Source organism: Suricata suricatta, chromosome 7 (assembly GCF_006229205.1).
Source record: "Suricata suricatta isolate VVHF042 chromosome 7, meerkat_22Aug2017_6uvM2_HiC, whole genome shotgun sequence".
Classification (NCBI taxonomy): domain Eukaryota; kingdom Metazoa; phylum Chordata; class Mammalia; order Carnivora; family Herpestidae; genus Suricata; species Suricata suricatta.
This window is the reverse complement of record NC_043706.1, coordinates 140,161,071-140,183,864: the sequence shown is the minus strand read 5'-3', so window position 1 is coordinate 140,183,864 and position 22,794 is coordinate 140,161,071. Positions and strand designations below refer to the sequence as shown.

The 22,794-nt window shown below is 39.1% G+C and overlaps 1 protein-coding gene across 1 annotated transcript in view; it reads right to left on the bottom strand.

Annotated features, from left to right (window-relative positions):
• Positions 1–22,794, bottom strand: part of PACRG (parkin coregulated) — a 474,436-nt gene that overhangs the window by 199,006 nt on the left and 252,636 nt on the right. The window contains exon 4 of the mRNA XM_029945168.1: positions 4,505–4,651. Within this exon, the coding sequence (XP_029801028.1) occupies positions 4,505–4,651 (147 nt within the window). The remainder of the gene's footprint in view (positions 1–4,504; positions 4,652–22,794) is intronic.

Here is a 22,794-nt window from a genome sequence, read left to right as displayed (position 1 = left end):
TGTTTCATGCTTCTCAAATGCAATACACCGCACCATTAATTTTGTAGTTTCATCTCTGGAAGCTATAAATCGAACATTCCTATTGTCTTAATTTTCTGTAACCTTTAATAACATTTGTGAAAGAACACAGGAAAGAAGAAATCGCTATTAAAGAAATTCTTCCTTCTCTTTCACCCAAAGCAGTGACTGGAAAAACCACTATTTACGATTAAGGAAAGGAAGCTCAAACTTAGATGCTACTTTGTATCTTCCAAAGGGACATTCATGCAGGGGCCCCTTCTTTGTCGTACTCAGGCTTCTCTTTGTAAAATGGGACTTTCTTGGGGAGCCTGGGTGGCTCAGCTGGTTAAGCGTCTGACTTAGGCTCAGGTCATGATCTCACAGTATGTGGGTTCAAACCCCGCGTTGGGGCTCCGTGCTGACAGCTCAGAGCCTGGAGCCTGCTTCAGATTCTGTGTCTCCCTCTCTCTCTGTCCCTCCCCAGCTCACTCTCTGTCTCTGTCTCTGTCTCTCTCAAAAATAAAATAAAGACATAAAAAAAAAATAAAATGGGACTTTCTCCAAAACATCAGTCACATATTTGAGCTTAAAGATGATGTCAGGAAGAGATGGATTTGAAAACCTGTTATTTTTGAATGAACCCCAGAGTCCTTAATTTACTTGGTCACCCACCTGGCATTTGGCAGAGGAAAGATGAATCCTTTGAAGCAAAGGGACTGCGCCAGCTGGGAAGCCAGGATGTGTACATGTTCACAGACAGGCTCATGGAAGGGCCAAGGGGGTGAGTTACGCAACCGACATCCCAAACATTCAACTGTGTATTCATGGCGTGATATAACAGTGTATACAGCATTGCAATGTTTGTATAGAATATCACACAGTAATATATAAAATATATAATACTGCACACCTGTATAATGTTGTATGGCAGTTATGGCTTATTTAATACCCAGTAAAGGCCAGGCTGTACGTGAAGTGCCTACGGACACATTATCTTGAATTGTCACATCAACCCTACAAACAAAGGTGCTATTACCTTTAACGTCGATGATTTAGGAGAATTTATAAGTAATTTAAGCTCAGAGAAGTTACATGATTTGTGTCTTCTGACTTTAAGATGGTACTCTATTCCACATTGCAATTTGCATCTTAGACTTCTGTTGTTTTTATAACTGTTAAATTTAGGCTCATTAAACCTTGTAAAAAATAATATTCATAGAAACACAAAGCCACGCCTTCTCTTAGGTCAGGAATGAACTTGTGGGTCTTGCTATGAGTTTTACCACCTAAGGACGTGTCCGTAGGGCTCAGGGCGCCGCTACCCGCCCTGCCAACAGGCTCCCTGTGGTCCCCCTGGAGGACTCCACGCCTGGGGCGCCTCCCAACCCGCACTTGCTTCGATGTTTGTCCAGCTTTTATCTACTCAGCCTGCTGCTCATTTCCAACAAAGTCCATCTGACATTAAAATAGGCCAGAAATTGCAAAAAAAAAAAAAAAAAAAAAAAAGGATTAGTCAGTAGAATTAAGCTAAAGCTTGCACTTTGAGGTCATTACATTTGAAGGACTATTCTCTGTCTCATTCATTCTTTCTGTCATTTGTATCTGGCCTCATTCTAAAAAAAATATTTTGGGAGTGGGACGGTGATTGAATCTGAAGAGGAAACGCAGAAATGTGTGAAATTGTTTTAAATACACTGAAATTAAGGATGAATTTTTTTCTTATGTTACATGCTGTAAATTTCGATGATAACTTTATTTATAAATATAACTGTTGCTAAAGACATCTGCTTAAATAAAATAAGTATATACAAAGTTCCGTGAATGTGAATATCTAATTATAAAATGGGATTTACTAAACTATTAAAGTTAAATTATTTCTATACTAAAAATACTATTGTAACTGGGAATCCTGTGATATGCTCCTTCTGGTAGAACTGGCTCTTTGGCAATGTAGCCATTTTGAAGAATAGTTTTACGTTTTATAACTAGAATGCTCCCATTTTGTAATATGACCCTCTGGAAACACAGTTTGCTGCATTCTGGCATTATACTGACAGGTTTCTATGATAAGTAGAAGACGAAGCTGAAGCTAATATTTTTTCCCCTCAAATGTCAGAGAGACATTAAGCAGAAAAACAGTTGAATGTGGAATTCGTGCTGCATGCATTGAGAAATGTTCCAAAATAATTAGCCTTGTTTGGGACCATTTAAGGCTATGGTATAAACTATAAATTCCCACACAAATACAATCTAAATAGGGATAGATTCCTAAAGCTAATTCCTTCTTTTGTTAAGCACGTGAACATCTGTGGGTTAAAGAATTAAATAAAAAGTCCGAGAGGGATGTAGAAACCCATTGTTTTTGTTTAATAATCTAGAGATTTCTCTCTTTGTGGTGGCTTAGCTTATTCTTCTTTACAGTTTTCCTGGAGGATAAGGGAGATTTTAATTGTCTTTTTTATCTTTTATTACAGTTTTGAAGTTTATTTATTTATTCTGGGAGAGCGTGGAGCCAGCAGGGGAGGGGCAGAGAAGAGGAGAATCCCAAGCTGTGTCAGCACAGAGCCCGATGCGGGGCTTGAACTCGTGAACTGTGAGATCATGACCTGAACTGAAACCAAGATTTGGATGTTTAGCCAGCTGAGCCACCCAGATGCCCCCTTATTCTTCTTTTCTGTGACACAGAATGATGCTTATATTTGAGTTCGAGATTCTGCCGCAGGACACGCAAAGCAGTAACACCTGCTGTGATGCCCCTCCTCCCACTCAGGTGAGGGAGGGCAGACGCCTGGGTGACCATCCTCCGTGACGGTCAGGCTCCGAGAGCAGTTACAGAGGGGCAACTTTAACGGTGAAAACACCGACATGCGAATAGTACACGTGCCAAAGGTTTCTGTGAGGATTACTGAGGAAACACTTGCGAAGCACACACTTCAGAAATGTTCACCACGACAGAGACTTTGGGGGTGACTGTTCCTTAATTTTCCAGGATTTAAGTAATTCTGCCTATCATCTCTGTCTCTCTCTCATCTTTATCTCTGCCATCTCCGTGTCTCTCACAAGTTAACTAGAGGCTAAATACCATGGATGAACGCAGCACCTCTTTTATGAACCACAATTGAACAACGTGTACACGTGGAATCATTCTATAACTCCAGGGATATTCGATGCTGCTCTTCAGTTAAAACATGAATTCTGAGTCAAAAACATTTAAACAAGTGTTTTCCATGAACTGGAAATGCTGCTCCTAAAACTAGCAGTCTGTTAGGTCATAAGGGGTTCAGGTGCTGACGCCGGGTGTCCAGTTTCCTGAAAGAGCAGCCGACTTGCCTCAATGTTCACACTGAGTCTACTGCCGTTCCGATGTCGCGGAACGGATATTAACTCACTCCGCTGAGCACGGTTACGCTCCCAAATTCCGGGTAAAATCCTTGTGACTAAATATGTCTAATATCGACTATACAAGGAGGTCCTACAATTGAAAGACAGCTAAAGACTTTCTGAGGATTCCATGATTTCCTGAAGAGTCTGCCTAATCAACCAGACTTTTAATGGTGATTTATGAATACTGTAAAAAATAGTGGTTCCAAACAAAGGAATCGTATGTGGCAAGAACACTCGGGTTTTTTGTTTGATTTTTTTTTCTTGTATGTACATGAGCAGATCATGTCAGAAAATTTTCATGCAGTGTTCTGCCAAATTGCTAACTTATTTACATGGCTGCCAGGAATTAACTTCAAATGTTGACTTACACTGTGCATATAAGAAGTATGGAAATTCAAAGTTAGCAACATAAAAGAAAATTAGAGTCACATCTCTTCAAAGAGACATAAAAGGAAAATCACACTCCCAATGAACGAATATACATCCACTGACTGCCAAACAGATCACCACAACTTTCTAGTGCCTTTGTGAGGGTAGAGCAGATTCATCTGAGCTCAGCAGTGCTTTCCACAGCTCACAGAATAATTAAAACAAATAAATGTATCAGGACATAAACATTTATAATCAGTACTCACCATCAACTAGGTTATCTATTTTTCTATTTTTTTTTAGAAACAAGAGAACCTCTTAAAACTTCCCAAGCCACATGTACCATATTTTAACAATACCGCTTTAGAAATTCATTTTAGACCAATTCAATTTTACCAGTATTTACAGGTAGAATTACTACCAAAAGAAAGGACAAACTCAAAACCTGCTAATGTATTCAAAAGACTATTAAAAACTTTACAATTTAATTATTGGAAGATTATAGAACTGCTTCGGAGCTTCTGTACTGAGTAAGTAAGCTGTACGTGGGAACAGTAATAAATGGAATTGTTAATTTTACTGTTTCCCTTGGGAGTAGCGGGGGACGAGTGGGAGTTACATTATTTAGATCTCCAAATGGACCTTGGTTTATAAGCAATAATAAATCCTAAATGTGTTGCTAATTAACTCTACTTCAAGCCACTCCCTTTTTTTAGGGCTTAAAAGACATCTGACTCCCGGGATCGCTCACCGTTCATGTTCTTAAAGATGTTCAGGATGGGGAGGATTTGCCGATAATAGGGCACCAAAGCCTCACCGGTTCCATATGAAATCGCCAGATGTTGGAGGACCTTGAGGGTGACGCACATGACCTGTCGGTTTCGAAGATTCAAGGCATCTGTATGGTAGGAAAAGGAACAAACCAGAAATAAAATGCATTGATTTCTACAGTATGAAGGTGCAGTCAATTCACAGACCACTTAGTTGAAATGTACTCTCTTAGCTGGATGGAACTTTGTTATTATAAGTTTGAATGATGCACTGTGTGTGGCCTTTAATGTTATAAACAAGATCTTGTGTGCGCATTAGTGCTTCTTCCCCCTTGTACAGATTCCTCTCCAACCCTAAGAAAGCCACTCATGTCCTTCACAGAAGAGGCTAGTGATGGACAGGTGGCATGAAAGATAAAAGATCAGTGAGTGTCGCTGGGGTTAAAGGGCCCCGTGACGGTTGACAGACACATTTCTATGCAACAACCCTTTCCAGTTACAACCCATGCGATTCTTAAAACCATTACCATGAAACAAAAGTTTCTTTGGGAAGGAAGGACTGGGTATGGCATGTGTGAGGGGAAATTTTGGGCTGGTGAACAAGCACCGACAGTGTTCCTGGCAGAAGTGAATATTGGACTCTATTTAGACTTGCAAGAAAGCAGGAAAGAAAAGCAACATTTTTAAAGCTCAGAACTTTAGAAGGAACCAACAGTAAATAAGAGACCAAATTAATACAAAATGGTTTTTGGAACAATTCTGAACGCACAAGAACGAGCTGTACTATAGAGATAGGATGGGAAAGTTACCGGTGTCCCCTCACACCCTAGGGCTGGAAGGTACTATTCGTTCCAGTGGGGAAGGCAGAGGACGAGGGGCTAGGACACTGCTAACTGGCCGTATGAACTTGGCCAATTCCCCTATACCTTTATTCCTCCATCATAGGAACCTATTATCTACTTTCTAAGGGCTGTGTAAGTTATCTATTAGAGAAAGTCAGAGGGTGTGACTGATAAACTGTGATGCTTCCAGACTATTCCAAGAGAAAGTCAAAGGCTCTTATTTTTAACATGTTCTATCTTGTAAAGAACAGATTGGCCACAATTAAACTCTGTGTCGTTTATGAAGGGACAAAGGAACCAGGCTACCAAAAGGGATGACGCCATGATCGATATACCTGTGATGCAGTCCTGACATTATTCTTGAACTCCAGCTCACATTTACAACAGCCTGGATCTTCTAACACCTCAAATTGAGTTTGTTCCAAAGACAAGTTTCCTCCTTAAACTTTATATTTTTGTTTTGTTCCCCATAGTAGTAATGATACAACCAGATTCACAGTCCCCCAGGGTCAAAATCTGTTTCTCATGCCTCACATTCCTCATGCTGTCGAGCCGTCTTGTCCTGTTTTTGCAATGGCTCTTGAATTTGTGTCCTCATCCCATCCTCACCTCCTCTTCTCTGGTCCTGCATCTCCAACCTCATCTCCTCTTCCCTGGCCCATGTTTCCCTCCTCACCTCCTCTCCTCTGGTCCCGTGTTTCCAATCTCACCTTCACTCCCTGGTCCTGGATCTCCATCTTCACCTTCACTTCTGTAGTCCTCAATCTCCAGCCTCACCTCTGCTCCTCTGGTCCTGGGTCTCAATCCTCCTCTCTACTCCTCTGCTTCTTGCCTTAGAAAGAAACTCCTCACTTGGAGAACTGTCCTGTGCTCCTACCAGACTTCCCTTCTTTCTGTCTTCCTCAAATGCCCCAACCTGTCTTTTCACACTGCTGCTGGATTAACCTTCCTAGATCATAGTTGGCCATCTCACTATCTGCTCAGAGTTCAGAATCTCTCCCTACCCCTTTTCATACAAAATAAAATACAAACTAGCCAGGCACAATAATGACACCTGGAGTAAGTTTGAACCAATCTGAATTATCTATTAAAAATCCAAGATGATAAGGTATCATTTACTGGTTTCATTGCTGTTTCCTCTGAAATCCCTAGGAAGTTACAAAAAGTCAAATGTGGAAACTTTATTGCCTCCAGCAACAAAATGGATGTTGGGGCAATCACACTTTTGGGTGGCCCCTAACATCTGGTGTGGTACAGACTACATTATGGTTTAGTTTGAAAGTACAGATCTCCCTCAACTTATAACGGGATTATGTCCCAAAAAACCCATGTAAGGTGAAAATGCTGTAAGTCAGAAATGCATTCAATACACCTATCCTACTGAACATCAGAGCTTAGTCCAGATTAAACATGCTCAGAACCCTTACATTGGCCCACACTTGGGCCAAATCATCTAACATGAAGCCTGTTTTATAATGAAGTGTTGTGTTGAATATCTCGTGTAATATATACTCTGTTGAAAGTAGAAAGCAGAATGGCTGTATGGTACAGAAAGAACTTTGTTGGTGGTTTATCCCCGCATGGCTGACTGTGGGCTGTGACTCATCCACATTCTACCACATGCCAGTAGTCCAGGAAGAAATCAAAATTCAAAATTCAAAGTTCTGTTTCTACTGAAAGCCTATGGCTTTCCTACCATCTTAAAGCCAAAAGTCCTAAATCAAACAATTTTAAGTTGAGGACCGTCTGTACACAAATGTGATGAATGGAGATGGCTCAGATTTAACTCCGGGAACGAACCTAAATATAACTATGGCTGATTTGATTGTATGATGGCTCATTACCACAGCACTTAGACACACTGCAAGCCATTCCCTATTCTGGAAACAAGGAGAAATAGAAGGATATAATTTATCCTAAAAGTTTTAATAATAAGATATTCAGAGGCAAAGTGTCACCGTACTATGGGAAGGTAGAAAAGGAGAAAGGAAGGTACATTATCTCACCGTCAGTAGCAGGGGGTTCTTTTTCTGATTTTATCCAATCTAAAACTTGTTTTTTAGGTAACCTGGTACTGAGCCCTGCCTACTGACCCAGCTCAGTTTAACAAAAGAGAACTGGGAAACTGCAGAAATATTGTTATGGAGATTATGGGCAGTGAGCATTCATTCGAAAAGTCTACCAATGAAGCTAAACATGTTTAGATATGAACTATCACACAGCATCTATATAGTATATATAATAGTACCTAATATATACCGAATACTTGCATATTCCATGAATTAAGCAAAGCACTTTATTATATTACTTAATCCTCACTCATGAAATGTTTATTGAGAATGTGTATTTGCCAGTCACTGTTTTAGGAACTTGAGATAGAGAAGTGAATAAGACAGATATGGCACTCATTCACTTGAGTCTTATAATATAGTATGGAAAAAGATACTGGGAAAAAAAATACAAGTTTGATGAATATTCATGAAGAAATTGGGCATTTAAACAGTGAATCAAAGGGAGCATCCAGTCCAGTTTAGAGAGTAAGGAAGACTGCTAGACCCAGAGACAGACTCGAGGGTTGAGTAGATGTTGTTTAGGTGAAGAGTAGTTATTTCAGGAAACACCATGCTAGAAAATGTCTCCTCTTAGATAAAGGAGTCCTCCTTTCACAAGATAAACTCCAGTTCATAGGGATAAAGTTCTACTTAGCAACATGGGGGGTGGGGGGAACTTCAGATATTAAAGAAACAGTCTTCTAGATAGTTTCATCATTGTGTACATATTTTCCTTAAGGTCATTTAGAAGTGGTAGGAAGAAGCATGTGGGTGTCTGTAGATGTATATAAATGAAATAGTTTTTCCCAAGCTAAAAGAGTATGAGGTCCCATCTTGCCATATCAACCAAATGGAATCAGTTGTTTAAGATCCTGGGTGTCTGCCTTTTCTCTCTACCCATCCCTACCCACTTCTTAAAACAAACTCATAGCTACATCCACATAAATGTTTTATAAACTGTTTACTGAAGAAGGATTCGACATCAAAACAGAACCACATGGGTGTGTTGTGTTTTTTAAATATAAAACAAATGGATAAATGAGTGCCTACAACTCTCACTTCATTTTGGAGATTTTGTTCTTCACCAAGAAAGCCTTTCTGTTGACACTATGAAGTCACAAGTAAGAGAACCTATTAAAGATGTTAGAAGAGAGAGCTTTCTGTGCATGGGTACAGCCCATCTAGTGATTGTAGAAAAGAGTTCTGTAGTCATCGTGGTTACTGAATATTGGCTTCTCACAGTGGTGTTCTTTTAGAACATGTATGTCAAAGCTGGCGATAAAACAGCCGGGGTGTGCCCACTTACTATGAATGTTAGAGTTTGCCACAGAGAATATATTGATTAAAGAGTCAAGTTTTTATATATACGAGTAATAATAACATCGAACTTGTTGATGAGGTTTATGCCTATATGTATAATTGATCACTTGGAAATAAACGAATAGCGTCTTTCACCATGGATAGTAATAAAAGCTCTCAGGAAATAATTATTTCACTTCACTGCCACCTTGATTGAATTAAATGGTTGTGATAAATGTTATTGGACGGACAATGACTGACAAGTAAAATGTGTGCACCCTACTCTTAACAGCATATAAAATGGAATGCAGAGTCCTCCTGAATGACCAAGGGAAAGCTCTAAGACCTCCGTAGTCACTGTGGAATAAAGTCAGTGTGTGCACTATAAAAGCCCCTTAACTTCATCCAAGAGGCATATTTTTATACTGGCCCTTTCCACCTCAGTTCCTTTATTTTTCTTTCTCATTCTTGAGGAATTAAGACATACCATTAACTTGTAAGTCTTTTTGTTCTTACCATCCCAATGGAATTAAATAAAAAAGAGGGCTTAAAAAAAAGCCAAAGTTCTTTTTCTTTGAAAAAGAATGTTAACAGATATAAAGAATATGATTCTGTAGGTTGAAAGAACAGGAATGTGTTTATTCTTGTGTTGGTGGGCCTGAAAGCTATTGTCAAGACATAGTGAGAACTTTGAACACAAGATTTAAGATTTTGAAACGAGTCTGACATGAGAAATCTACTAATATTTTAGATCAGCCAGTGGAACCTTCTATTCAGAAAATTGGATATCTATTCTCTATTGTACTGCTTACTGCCTTCAAGAATAATCAATAAGAAAGAGCTTCCATATATATAGAAGTTGCTGAAGAATAAGGAAAAAAAATAAATTAATGTCAAAGTGGTAAAACTTATTCATCTCAGATGATTATAAGTTACATGTATGATTTTTCTCAAGCATAAAATCTATTATTGCTATAATTTGTACAAAAAAATGTGAACATTTTTACTATCGTGATTCACTACTGGGAAATCAGGAAAAATGGAAATATTTCTACTTCTTCTTTTAACACTGGAAACACCCAAACAAAATGCAAAAGCCAACAATAAAATCTAAAAAAAATAGTTTTGACATATGCTACAACTGTTAGTACCCTTGATATATAAATAGCTATCACAAACCAATAAAGGAAAGAAGTGTTAATTAAAACTGGGCAAAGAATATGCATAATAATACATAGAATAGAAAGAATATGCATAATATGCAAAATAATAAATAAATAGTATTCCAGAATGTTCAACTTTATTAGTAATCAAAAGAAACACTACTTAATAATTTTGAATATCATTTAACAAAAAGGTTTTGAAAATTTAATACTCAGTGTGGACCCAGGTTTAGGAAAAGAGGGACTCTCATAGATACCGCATTCCAAGCCACCATAGCCTTTCTATAGCAATACAGTAGTCCCCCCCCCTTATCTTTGGGGGATGTGTTCCAAGACCCCCAGTAAATGCTTGAAACAGCAGATAGTACCAAAGCTCACATACGCCATGTTTTTTTCTATATGTGCATTCTTACCATAAGTTTAATTTATAAATTACGTACACTAAGAAATTAAAAATTATAACTAATAGAACAATGATAACAATATACTGTAGTAAAAGTTATGTGAATGTGTCTCTCTCCCTCTCTAAATATCTTATTGTACTATATGCCTAGGATGAGATCGAGTGAGGGGAATGACGTAGGCATTGCGACAGGCAACTACTGACTTTCTGACACATGCTAGAAGTAGGGTCATCTGTCTCTAGAGTGCAGTTGACCACAGGAAATGGAAACCATGGAAAGTGACACCATGAATACAGGTGGGGGGGCAAGGGGTAGGGGTGGGTGGGAACCACTGTATGGGTATAATTAACCCAGCAATTTCACTTCTGGGCATTTGATCTAAGGAAGTATGCAATCGTGCAGAAAGAGTGGTAGGGAAGAATGTGATGGATAGTATAATTTAAAACTAGAAACAATCCAATTGTTTCCAAAACAATGGATTAAATAAAGTCAGGTGTACCTACATAATGCAAAGCTAGAGTTATTAAAGTCATCAAACAGAAAATATTTTTTAAAAATAGGAAAATATTTGTAAGATACAGGTGAGTCGCTTATAAAGCAGATTTTCACAATGTTCTCATTGTGTAGAACAGAAGTCTATGTTCTGCTGCTACCAGTAGAGATCATATTTTCCAGAGGCATATACAGACATAGGGTTTATTCCATTAAAAAACACAATTTTTAAATACTGCCTAAAACAGTTCAGTATACTTTGCATATTTACCTAAAAATATTATTCTTCATGATCACAGCTTTGTAAATTTTCATACAGTGGAATGTGGAACTCTCTTATTCTTTCCCAGTATTTTCTTGATTATTCTTAACCACTTATATCTTGAGACAAACTTTAAAATAATTTGGTCAGGTTAAAAAGCATGCTTGAGACTGATCAAAATTTTAATAAATTTAGAGATTCATTTGGGAGGAAATTTTCATCTTTCCTACTGAATCTTTCCATTAGAAACATGTATCTCTTCAGTTTTCCTTTTTGTCTTTAAGCTCCTCAGAAAAGTTTTATGGTATTTTTCATGTAGATTCCACATAATTTGTTAGGTTTACTCAAAGGAATTTTATACTTTGTACTATTTGTCTAAGAGCATTTTATTCCAATATGCCTTCTGAAAATGATTGATAACACATACATAAAAACATATTATTTTTATATACTGGCTAACTTACTGAATTCTCTTATTGGTTCTATTGTTTTTGAGTGAATTCAGTTGGTGTCTGTAGTAATTATATTATCACAAACATTGTTAAATTGATCTTAGCTTTCTAGTATTTATCTTTGGTCATATGACAGAGGTCAGGATTTCTGAAAGAAAATATAGCATTATAATGCTTAGGGCAGACATTTTAGTTTTTAGATCATTCTCATTTATTTTGATATCTTTTTTTTAAATCTTTGATTGTTACATTTTATTTCAGTTTTTTAATATTTATTTACATATTTTTTTAAATTTCTGTCCTTGATGGAATGTATTAAATAAGCAAACACCACCAACAAGCAAAACAAGTACTACCATGTAAAAATATTAAAAAAAAAAGAAAACCCTCTCACATGCATAAATGAAAGATTGCACACAAAGAGCTCACATCTTTTCAAGCTATTTTGTTATCTTAAACGACTATTTTTATTTTATTATATAAAATGTGTATAATATTAAGGACCATTTGACCATTTTTCAGGGTACAGCTCTCTGACATTACTAATATTCACAATGCTGTGCAATTATCACTATCTATTTCCAAAACTTTTCCAGGACCCAGAAAAGAAACCCTATACCCATTCTGTAGAAACTCCCCAGTGCCCTCCTTTCCAGCCCCTAGTCACCTCTTGTCTACTTTCTATCTCTAGGAATTTGCTTATTACAGATATCTTCATGAATCAGAAGTATTTTCTGAAGTTAAAATATTTTATAAACATTTAACCTTTTTGGCCTAATATATTACTTGAATTAGATCGAAATGGTTGTAAATTTTTCTGGTCAAGGGGAGCTAATCATCTAATCCATTAATTTACAGAATATAACGAATTCACAATATGTTTTCAAACTAAGTGTAGGTTTCAAAATTGTAGAAATTTTCCTTCTTCCAAAACAGAACTCAATTCTCTCTCTCTTCCTCTGGTCCTCTCCCCTGCTCATGTGTGCTCTCTTTCTAAAATAAATAAAACATAAGAAAGGGGTGCCTGGGTGGCTCAATCAGTTGAGCGTCCTACTCCTGATTTCAGCTCAGGTCATGATCCTGGGGTCCTGGGATCGAGCCCTGCAACAGGCTCCCTGCTCAGTGTGGAGCCTGCTTAAGGTTCTCTCTCTCCCTCTCTCTCTCCCTCTGCCCCTCTTCCCAGCTCATGCTCTCTCTCTCTCTCTCAAATAAAAAAAAATTAATTAAAAGTAACAGAACCCAATTGCTAAATAAATATGATATGGTCTGACTTCTCATATTCTTGGGCAATTAAAGCATCAGAGACTTAGCTCAGCTATTATGGACATCCAGAAAGCCTACAATAAGGGCTACAATTTTGTCTTTAATTCATTGTTTTCTGGTAAGCATTCCATATACTAGCATGATCCACCTTCTACTCACAGCTCTGTAGACATGAAGGAAGCTGAATTACAACGTAATCCTGTGCGCTCCTCTCTCTTGCTGCAAACAAGGTTGCTCTGTGCTTGTTTTCACACATAGTGAACACCTCCAACAGCAGCGAAGAGTAAGCTTACCACCACCCTGCCCTGTCAGAAAGTGGTGCAGGGTTTGGCTCTTTGCACCTTGATCCCTTGCTGGCTCAGTGTAGCCCAAAGGAGTGGGTGACAGATGGAATGATGACCAAGGGAAGGGCTTGGCCAACACTGACTCCATCCTCTGAATAAGGCCAAGTCACAATCTGCTATTACAAGCAGGCACTACCTCTGGGATTTACGGTTGTATTTCCCTCCGCTGGTGGAGGGAAGGTTTCTAAATCTGCCCCAGCTTTAAGACAGTGGAAGTAGCAGACTATGAGGAAGGACATAACATCACAGGCTTCCCACAAAACCGGTCCCCTGAGAGCCGTGGCACCAAACAGAAGGCATTTGCAAGAAGGAGCTGCTCTCTCCACTCCAGAGCAGGATTTGCAGAGGTCCCTCTGCTAAGCGTGGCGTCAATATCTGGAAGGATTCTGGGGTTGGCTATTCAAGCAGGTTATCTGAGAGCTCCCAAGAAAACAGCAGTGATTACTATGAGCCAGGGAGAGTTCTCTATGTCAGGCCGAGCTTACTTCATGTGTTCTGACAAGCTTACTCATACAGGAGATCATAAAAGGACTATATCAGCAAAGCAAGACCTTGGTTTTTTTTTCTTTTGTTTTGTTTTGTCTTGCTTTGTTTTAGAAAGAGAGAGAGTATGAGCAGGAGAGAGGGGCAGAGGGAAAGAGAGAATCCCAAGCAGACTCCATGCTCAGTATGAAGCTGGATGCAGGGCCTGATCTCTTGACCCTGGCATCATAACCTGAGCTGAAATCAAGAGTTGGACACCTAACCAACTGAGCCCTCTAGGTACCCCTGGAAAGATGTCTCTTATAGGCAAAGTATAGATATGGTTGAAGAATTAGGCTTTTTATTTCTTTTTTCTTTCTTTTTTCCTGTTTGAAAAATGGAATCCAAGCAATACCACCAAGGTCTACACTTGATCTAATTCATTTGCCACTTAACATTTTTACTGTAACTTGGATGAGAGTTATAGTCTCCAAATTTATTAATTTTTCAATGACCCAAAGTTAGGAAGTCTGCAGAGATAGGACCATGAAGGAACACTGAGAAAGTGAAAATAATAATTTGTTCTTATTACCACCTTGACTTGGCACTGTGCTAAACACTCTACTTATATGATTTGTCAATCCTTACATCATCTCTGGGCAGTAGATTTTATAATCCCCTGGAGGAAATGAAATAATTAATTTGCCAAAGCCACACAGCTAGTTAATGGCAAGCCAGGACTGGTTTGCATGAACTCAAGGCCTGTTCTTAGTGTGATCAAACCCAACTTCCTCTCAGCATCTCGCTGAGTCCTGGTGGAAATGAAGCCAAACTTGGAACATGTTCAGGAGAGATGTTCAGAGATGCACAGCAAACAGAGACTTTCCATGGACTTTGGGCAATGAGACTAGAGACCTGCTGGGTCCTGAGCTCAAGTAGCTTGCTCTAAAGGATCATGGTGGAGCTAAGTGTTCTGGCATCTTCTGAGCCAGTGAGGACTATTCTCTGACTAGAACTCAGCCCTCACATGGAAGGACAAAGACTTCCAGACGAAGTTTTAGCCTAGGCAACTAAAAACTACTGCCCTAATCAAGACAGACAATGATGATGGTAGTGATGATGGTGATGATAACTACCATACTTACACTAGGTGTTCTGCTAAGAGCTTGAAATGTATTTGCTCAATCACTGAAATCACCCATAAGTTGGGTACCATTCTTCCATCAATTTTATAAACTGAGCCTCAACGTGGTTAACTTGTCTGAAAGCTGGTAAGTGGTAGAGTTAGGATTTTGACCAAATGGCTTGATTTCACAGACTCTGCTCTTAACCATCACATGATCCTGGAAATTGATAAGCTTTGTTTATTTCATAATGGGAAAAGGATAGCCAATACATCGTGAATTCAGTTTGAAAATGTAATAGCTCTTTATTTTTAGCTCTTTATTCCTTTTATTCAACTGTGGTGTTTTTTTTTTTTTCACGGACAACTATATGCTCCATCTCCATCACCTCTGCCACCTCTCTCATTTTTGTTTTGCATCTCTCTCATTCATCTTCCCCTACTCAAACAGGGCTGGGCCTGATTTCCACTCCCCATTACAGGTTCAGGAAAAAATCTTTCCTCTTTGAGTGACCAGATAACTGTTCAAATATTTCTGGGATTGTCTAACCCCTGCCCCAGATAGCTATCACCCTGTATCTATGAACACATTATTTCTGTACAGAAAATTTTGTAGAGTGACACCAGTTTTATATTATGACTTCTTAGGTGGAGAATTCAAGATGGTAACTGAAAGATTAAATGTGAGAGAAATGGGTAGAGGGGAAGGAAGAAAGAACAGCGACCATCAGAGAGAACTGGGCTGTATAATCCCACCTGACCATGATTGCTCATATTCAACACAACACTTACTACTTGTTAGAAGCTTGCTTTCCACACAACCTTACATAATGATCACAACTCTCTGAGATACGTATTAACTTCCTTATTTTGGAATTGCAGATTCATCTCCTGAGCTCAAAGTGATGGGCTAATTTGTACAGAATGGTACAGCCAGCAGTAGAAGCGAGGCCAGGTTCATGGCCTTTCCAGTGGCCATGATAATTCTCGAAAAGGACAAAGGTGGTCTTTAGCAACAGCTACTGTAAGTTCACAAGATGGGGTGACTTCTTCAGAAAATGAATGTTTTAAGCTATATGATTCCAAAGTCAATTTCTCTCAATAGCTATGGGTTCTCATTTGGGAATCTGAATTGGTCAGTATAAGCTAGGTTTGCTGCAGGAATAGATTAACCCAAAAATCTCACTGGCTTGGCAGAGAAAAGGACAATTTCATATTCCCAGTAGACATCCAATTCAGGCTAACACTGGGCAAGAGAAGAGAGAGATGGAGGACAGTGCATTGTCTCCATAAAACTTTGTTTGGAGGGAGCACACACGTCTGCTATTCACAGCTTGTCGGCAGTTGGTCCCATGATTCCACACAACTGCATAACAGAAATGCTAGGGACCTGATAGATATTTGGTGTTCAGTAAATGCAGCTGACATGGAATTCACGTTATTTGGGGAAACCGACTCTTCTCCTTCCCCCTAACCTGTACCAGTGGCAGCTTGCATGACCTAGGTTCATCCAGGATATCCCAGCCCCCTTGCCCAGCGGTCAAGGCTGAGCATGTGCTCCTCAATGCCATATTCACAGTGAATCTTTGACTTTGACTTTTTCTGGAGATTCAGGGACAATGACACTGTCTCTTTTTACAGGTGTGAGTAAGCAAGCATGTAGTCCCTGGACCCACATGGAACATTTGGAGGCTAAGACGGAGCCAGCTTTCAATGACCTTCCACTAAACAAAGCCGAGGGTGACAACGGTGAGCCACCAGATGAAACCTTGTTGGACTGAGACTCCTCTTGGGATTGCTCAGTTATGTAAATTATTAAGCAAAACTGACCATTTGAATCTTTTTTTTTGTGTGTTATAACCAAAATAACCCTAATGGATGCCTGTTCCACATTTTCAGAACAAATTAGGTATTTTCGTCTTAAATTAAAAATCATGACTTTTGTTTTATAGGTATCCCCTTTAAAACAATGTACCTGGAAAATGCCAATGTATATAAGTAACAATTATCAGATCACAAATAAAGAATAACGCATTTCACTTCTACTTGTTCCTTTCTAATTCAATGGAATTCTCAGAACAATTTTTTTTGTGTTGTGATATGAACTCTCATGCTTTATCTTTAGCTGGTATTTTTTTCCCATTGAGTATTCTTTAACAAGAGTACTTTGCTTCGTAGAATGTTGTTGTTGCTTGAATGTTAAGTGGCTTTGGCTGTGTCTGCACATGTTTATCCTTTCTAGCTGGGTGACCTCAACTCATTAGCGCTCTCCTAATGAGGCCAGTGTCCTATGTGCTGTCTATTTGTAGATCCATGGTATTTTTATAATTCTTCAGCAGCTGGAGTCACCTTGCCTCCTAGCAGACCATCTCACAAATGTGTGCTACTGCTCATAATCAAAAAGAATCACATGAAAGAATGTAAGATGAATAAACAAAAAATTGATCTCACCACTTATATAATTTCCCTAGTCGGTGGAAAGCATTATGTCATTATACTCTTTATTTGCTGCTTCATATTAGGGATTCTTACACAATAGTTTTTGTATAATATACATCATAATGGCGAGCCCAAATGGCCACTTCACACTTTTGATTATGACACCTATACAAATTTTAGTATGGACGGCAGTTACACACTTGATTAAATTAATTTTGCCAATATTTTGATGTATTGACTATTCACAAGCACGCCCATTAGAGGCTGTTGGGAATATGTTACGTTCTACCATTATGTTCTAAGTGAATGCAAGAAAGGAAGATAGAAAGTTCTGTGGGGGAGAGTGCTTTTATATCTACTGTCTTAGCAACTTTTAAATACCAACACGATATTATTAATTATAGTCACCACACTGTATGGAACACCCTCCATGAGACTTAGTTGTTCTACAACTGGAACATCTGATCACCTTCACCCATTTCTCCCACCCCACCACCCAGTCTCTGGCAAACACCAACCTGTTCTCTGTCTCTACGAACTTATGTTTTGTTCTGTTTTGTTGTAATTTCTTGAGATTTCGCATATCAGTGCGATCATATGGCATTTGTATTTCCCTGACTTATTTCACATAGCATAATGTCCTTGAGGCCCACCTGTGTTGTCAAAACAGGTTGTTTCTATATCTGGCCACTGTAAATAATGCTGCAGTGAACATGGAGGTACACATACCTTTCTGAGTTAGTGTTTTTGTTTTTTCAGATAAGCACACAGATGTAGGATTGTGAGATCAAATGTTAGTTCATTTTTACATTTTTTGAGGAGCCTCCATACCGTTTTCCACAGCAGCGGCACCATCTTGTCTCCCCACGGACAGTGCAAGGGGCTGCCTTTTCTCCAGATCCTCACCAACACCTGTTGTCTCCTGTCTTTTTGATAGCAGCCATTCTAACAGATGTGAGGTGACAGCTCACGGTGGTTCTGATTTGTATTTCCCTGATGATAAGTGATGTTGAGCATCTTTTCATATGCCTGCCGGCCATCTGTTTGTCTTCTTTGGAAAAACGTCTATTCAAATCCTCTGGCCATTTTTTAAAATTGGATCTTTTTTTTGTTATTGAGTTGTATGAGTTCTTTATATGTTTTGGATATTAACTTTTCTTTCATTCAGGAGGTTGCCTTTTCATTTGCTTATGGTTTCCTTTGCTGTCCAGAAGCTTTTTAGTTTGGTGGAGCTGCACTTGCTTATTTTGCTTTTGTTTTGAGAGCTAACTGATCCTTGCTTGTATCTGGCGGTCCCACTACGTCCATGGGTGGGAATAGTCAGACAGTGGAACTATCTCTCAAGGAAGTTCCCAGACCCAGACTTCTTCCTTGTGGTTAGTAACTACTTCTCTCATTTATCTGTAGTCATAACGGATTATTTGGATTTCCTTTTGTCGTCTTACGGATTTTTTATTTTTTACATTCTACCTTGGCTTTTTTTTTTAGGTTATTGCCTTAACTTCATTTTTCATTTTTCTTTCCCTAGTACTTCATATGATAACCATCTATTTTAACCCACAAATGGTTACTTTTAGGTCCTAAAAGCCTGAAGTTACATTTTCCTAATTATTCATAGCATGAACGAAACAAAATCTCTGTTTCCTAAATGTAAGATAGAAAATGATCATTCATCTGTTTCCACCAGCTCATCCCCTACCTTGCTCTCATTCCCAGCATCCTGTGGGAGCACCTGGGGTGTCGGGCATAATCTCGGCCCTGGTCAGCCTGGCTTTGACCCTGCAGCGCCAGCAGACGCTGGGGGCTTGTTAGAAATCCTGTTTTCAGACCCATCTCCCAGCTGCTGTGTGGAGCCTGGTGGAATCACCATGTCTGCAGGTGATTCGTAGGCATGCTGAGATCGGGCATGTGGTCCTGTAGAGGCAGGCTGTCCACCTGGATTGGTCAAGATCATAGATCTTGGAGCCGAAGGTCAAGCCATGGAGGAAGGGTCAGTAGCATATCATCACTTAGTCAAGAGGTTTTCTCTTCTTCCAGAGGAAAATTTAGGTAGCTGTTTTTTTTTTTCTTTTTAAACATGATGCCATGACATCCCAAGAACGAAGTCTCATGCTAAGTATGTCTTTACCTAGAACATTTTTATCAATATAAATTGATCCTCTTTATGCACAAGAAACTTTTTTACATTAAATTCTACTTTTTTTCAATTAACTGCTCTTTCCTTCTGTTTTCCCCGTTTGTCCCAATATATCTTTTATTTTTAAACTCTTTCAGTATTATTTAGTTTTATGTACACAGAGAGAGTTTATGTTCAGTTTTTTTCCCAAAAAACCAATTGGAAAGTTAACTGTCAGAGCCAATATATTTGATTTCATGTTTTTCACCTTGTTTTGTGCTTCTGACTCCCAGCACTTCCTTGCTGTCTACTCAATGTTTGTCATTTTAATATGTAGGCTCCGTTTTGACTACTTGCATCTTGTCCATCGATTTGGAAGACTTAGACCCAAGTTCCTTGGACTTTTATACACAGTAACTCCAAAATAATTACTTGAGATTTCATGCAGTTTTCAAACTCTTTTCCATCAACTATTTAAACTTAACTCTAGATTTAGGGGCTCTTAATTCACACTATGACATCCTCATTTTGGGGTTCTTGGCTTCGCTTTACTTTCTGAGAGTTAAAGCATATTCTCAATAACCTCTTGGATGGCAGGTGGGTAGACAGTATGTTTATAAGTTTTTTTTCCCTCCAACGTTCCTGCAGTTTGTTACATGCATCACGTCTTTTGCTCACATGAACTGGCCAAAATGTACTCAAGGACTTTCTCTTCTGATTTCCATTGTTGCCTTAGATTAATGTTGGACAAATTCTTAAGTCCAGTTATTTTTTACTTCTTGGTGTGTAGCCTTTTTCCCTATCCAAATTTTTGAAGGACTTCTCTTTATGTCATAATCTAAGCTTTTTGACACAATATGCCTAGATACAGGTCTCTCTTTACTCCTTTTCTTTAGACTGCAGTGCGCTTTTTCTACCTACAAAATCAGGGATATTTTCTATCTCAGAAAAAAATTTCTTTCAATCACCTCTGCCATTATCATTTCTATTCCCACGGTTTTGATGTTTCCTCTTGGGACTCCTTATAACTGTTAGTTCCTGTTTATGTCCTGCACTACCCGTTTTATATTCTTCTTCACCTTGTTTTTAGAGACTTTTCTTTCCCGAGAGAGCTTCCTAAGGTGGTGGTCTCCACTGACAACTTGCTGTTGCGCAGATGACCATTTCCAGCACCTGACTTGTGCTCTGGCGTCTTTAGTCTCCCTTCTCTCACTCAGCATTGGTTTATTTTCATTTCAGTCTTGTCTCCTCTTGTAGGTTTCCGCTTCTGTCTCCTAGAGGCCGCATTTATCATTCATCCTGAGGATGTCATACAAGTTTCTACAGGTTTCTTCTGGATCCTACACTAAATGTCGCAGTCACTGTTCAAGATATTTGGTTCCTTGTGTGAAGCAGCCTTTGATGAATGGCCCCATATGGCGGTGTTATTGTTATTGTTCTTGCTTCTACTGAAGAGAGAGGTTCCCACAACCAGCATTCGTGGTTGCTCTTGGCGTCTCTTCGTCCTCCTGGCCACCACTGGACTCCCCTTTTGAGTTTAATATGCAAAGTTTCTAGAGGCTCCTCCCTGGAATTGCTCTGCTGGGGATTGATGGATTTATGTTTTCCTAACCGGATGGAGTAAATGGAAACCTGCGCCCATAGCTCAGGCTGCTGAGAGGGTTCAGCTCATCCTTGCCTCCAAAGCTTTCCGGGTGCTCTCGGCATACGTGCTCCCTTGCCAACCCTGACTGCTTTACGCTGTGCTCTCCTGGACTTCCTGACCCAGCAAAGCCCAAAAGTGGGGGTACGGGGAGCAACTATAATTGGGCCATAAAGCCGCGTGTCCATGAGGTGTCAGGTGTGTGCTCTTCTCTTTAGTTCTGAATGACCCCATCCAGGGTCCTGAACCAAAGACAGAAGGAGAAAGACAGGTGTCTTCTTATGTTGGGGCCCAGTCGGCAATAATAACGCTCACACAATGTTTTGCCTCTTGGGCCGCACATGTGGCTTCTGCTCATCCTATGATTTACTTTATTTTCTGGCTCTTTGTCTACTGTAGGGAGTGAACATAATCTTCTCCCAAAAGATTTGCTTAAGGCTGTAGGGAGTGAACATAAATCTCTCCCAAAAGATTTGCTTAAGGATAAGCATCCCACCCTTGAATAATTAATGAAGGGTGTTAAGGAATGTATATCTCCTCATAGAATTCTTCAGACTTATCATATGTTTAAAACCAGACTATTATTAGGGGATTCTTTTTGCAATGACTTAAACCTATTACTTACTGATAAAAATGATGTAATCACCCAGGGTATATAAGACCCTGGCTATCTCAATAAACGTGTCCTTTTTTACCAACTGCCATCCACGCTGTCTGTCTCGTCTGTCTTGTCTGTTCGTCTTGTCCATCTTCTTTCTTAGAGATATTTTCACCGACACCAACCCCCTACTTGGGACCTTTCGACTGTGGTGCGTGGGCTAGTCCCCCGCATTCTTACTTCTAACCTGTTTTCACATTAGAAAGCCTAGAAAGCCTAGAGACATTGGATGTGTCCATTTTGTTTTGATCAGTGTCACCAGCCTTGTAATTGACTGAAATCAACCCCAGGTTCCAGAAGTAGATAGGAAGCTCATTCCAGTTCTTACTCTTGCCAGAAGTTTATGTATTTTGCTTTACTACTATAGGTATTAGTTAGGATTTGAGAAAATTATTCAAAAACTGCTAGCTGGTGATGGGGACATTAATTTTTGCCCCAGGAAAGAGTTAAAATCATACTAATATACAGCTTGAAAACAAGGTACACACTCCTGCCAATTATGTGCATCAGCCTGCCTCTAGATCAACTAGCCTCATTCCAGAATTCACCAGAAAGATTTAGTGCTTTGCACATATTGTTCACACTTTTATGGAACTGTGCATGATCTTACCTAGTCAGCATTCCTTCCTGAGGGGGTGAAAATTGGCTTTCAGTGATGTAAATAGATAGAGAAGCAAGCCAAGTTGGATGCAGGATCAGTATGTAATAGCAGAAGCCCAGGAAGAAAAGAGTGGCATCTACCAGACTAAATTTTCATTGCCTCTAGAACCTTGAATTATCAAATTCATATCTAGTTAATTTTACCTGACAAAACATGTTTACTGAGTTCTTAATAATGTTTTCACTTGTGAGCAAATTACCTCTAGTATGTGTGTCCTATGAATTTTGTCCTTAGAACATATCACTTCTCTTTTAACTCATTTAAACATCTCTAAAATACAGATCAAACAAAACTGAAAATCAGTTCACTTGGTCTGCAATGCCCTCTGCTTTGGTATATTTTAATTATCAACAGTATATCAAAATATTACTTAGAAACTCTTTTTCTGCCCGTCAGTGTTTTCAAAGGAGATATGAGTGAAAAAGTCCCAAGAAGACAGTGATTCTAAGAAGATCAGTTTCTTTTAAAGAAAAGAACAGACTTCCGGAGGTTGCTGCTACCCTACTTGGGGCAGGAGGTGAAGGATCCTGTGCTGTAAAGGTAGTTCCTGGGGAGAATGTCCGGGCCTTTTTATTTGTTAGTAAAACCTGTACATTCT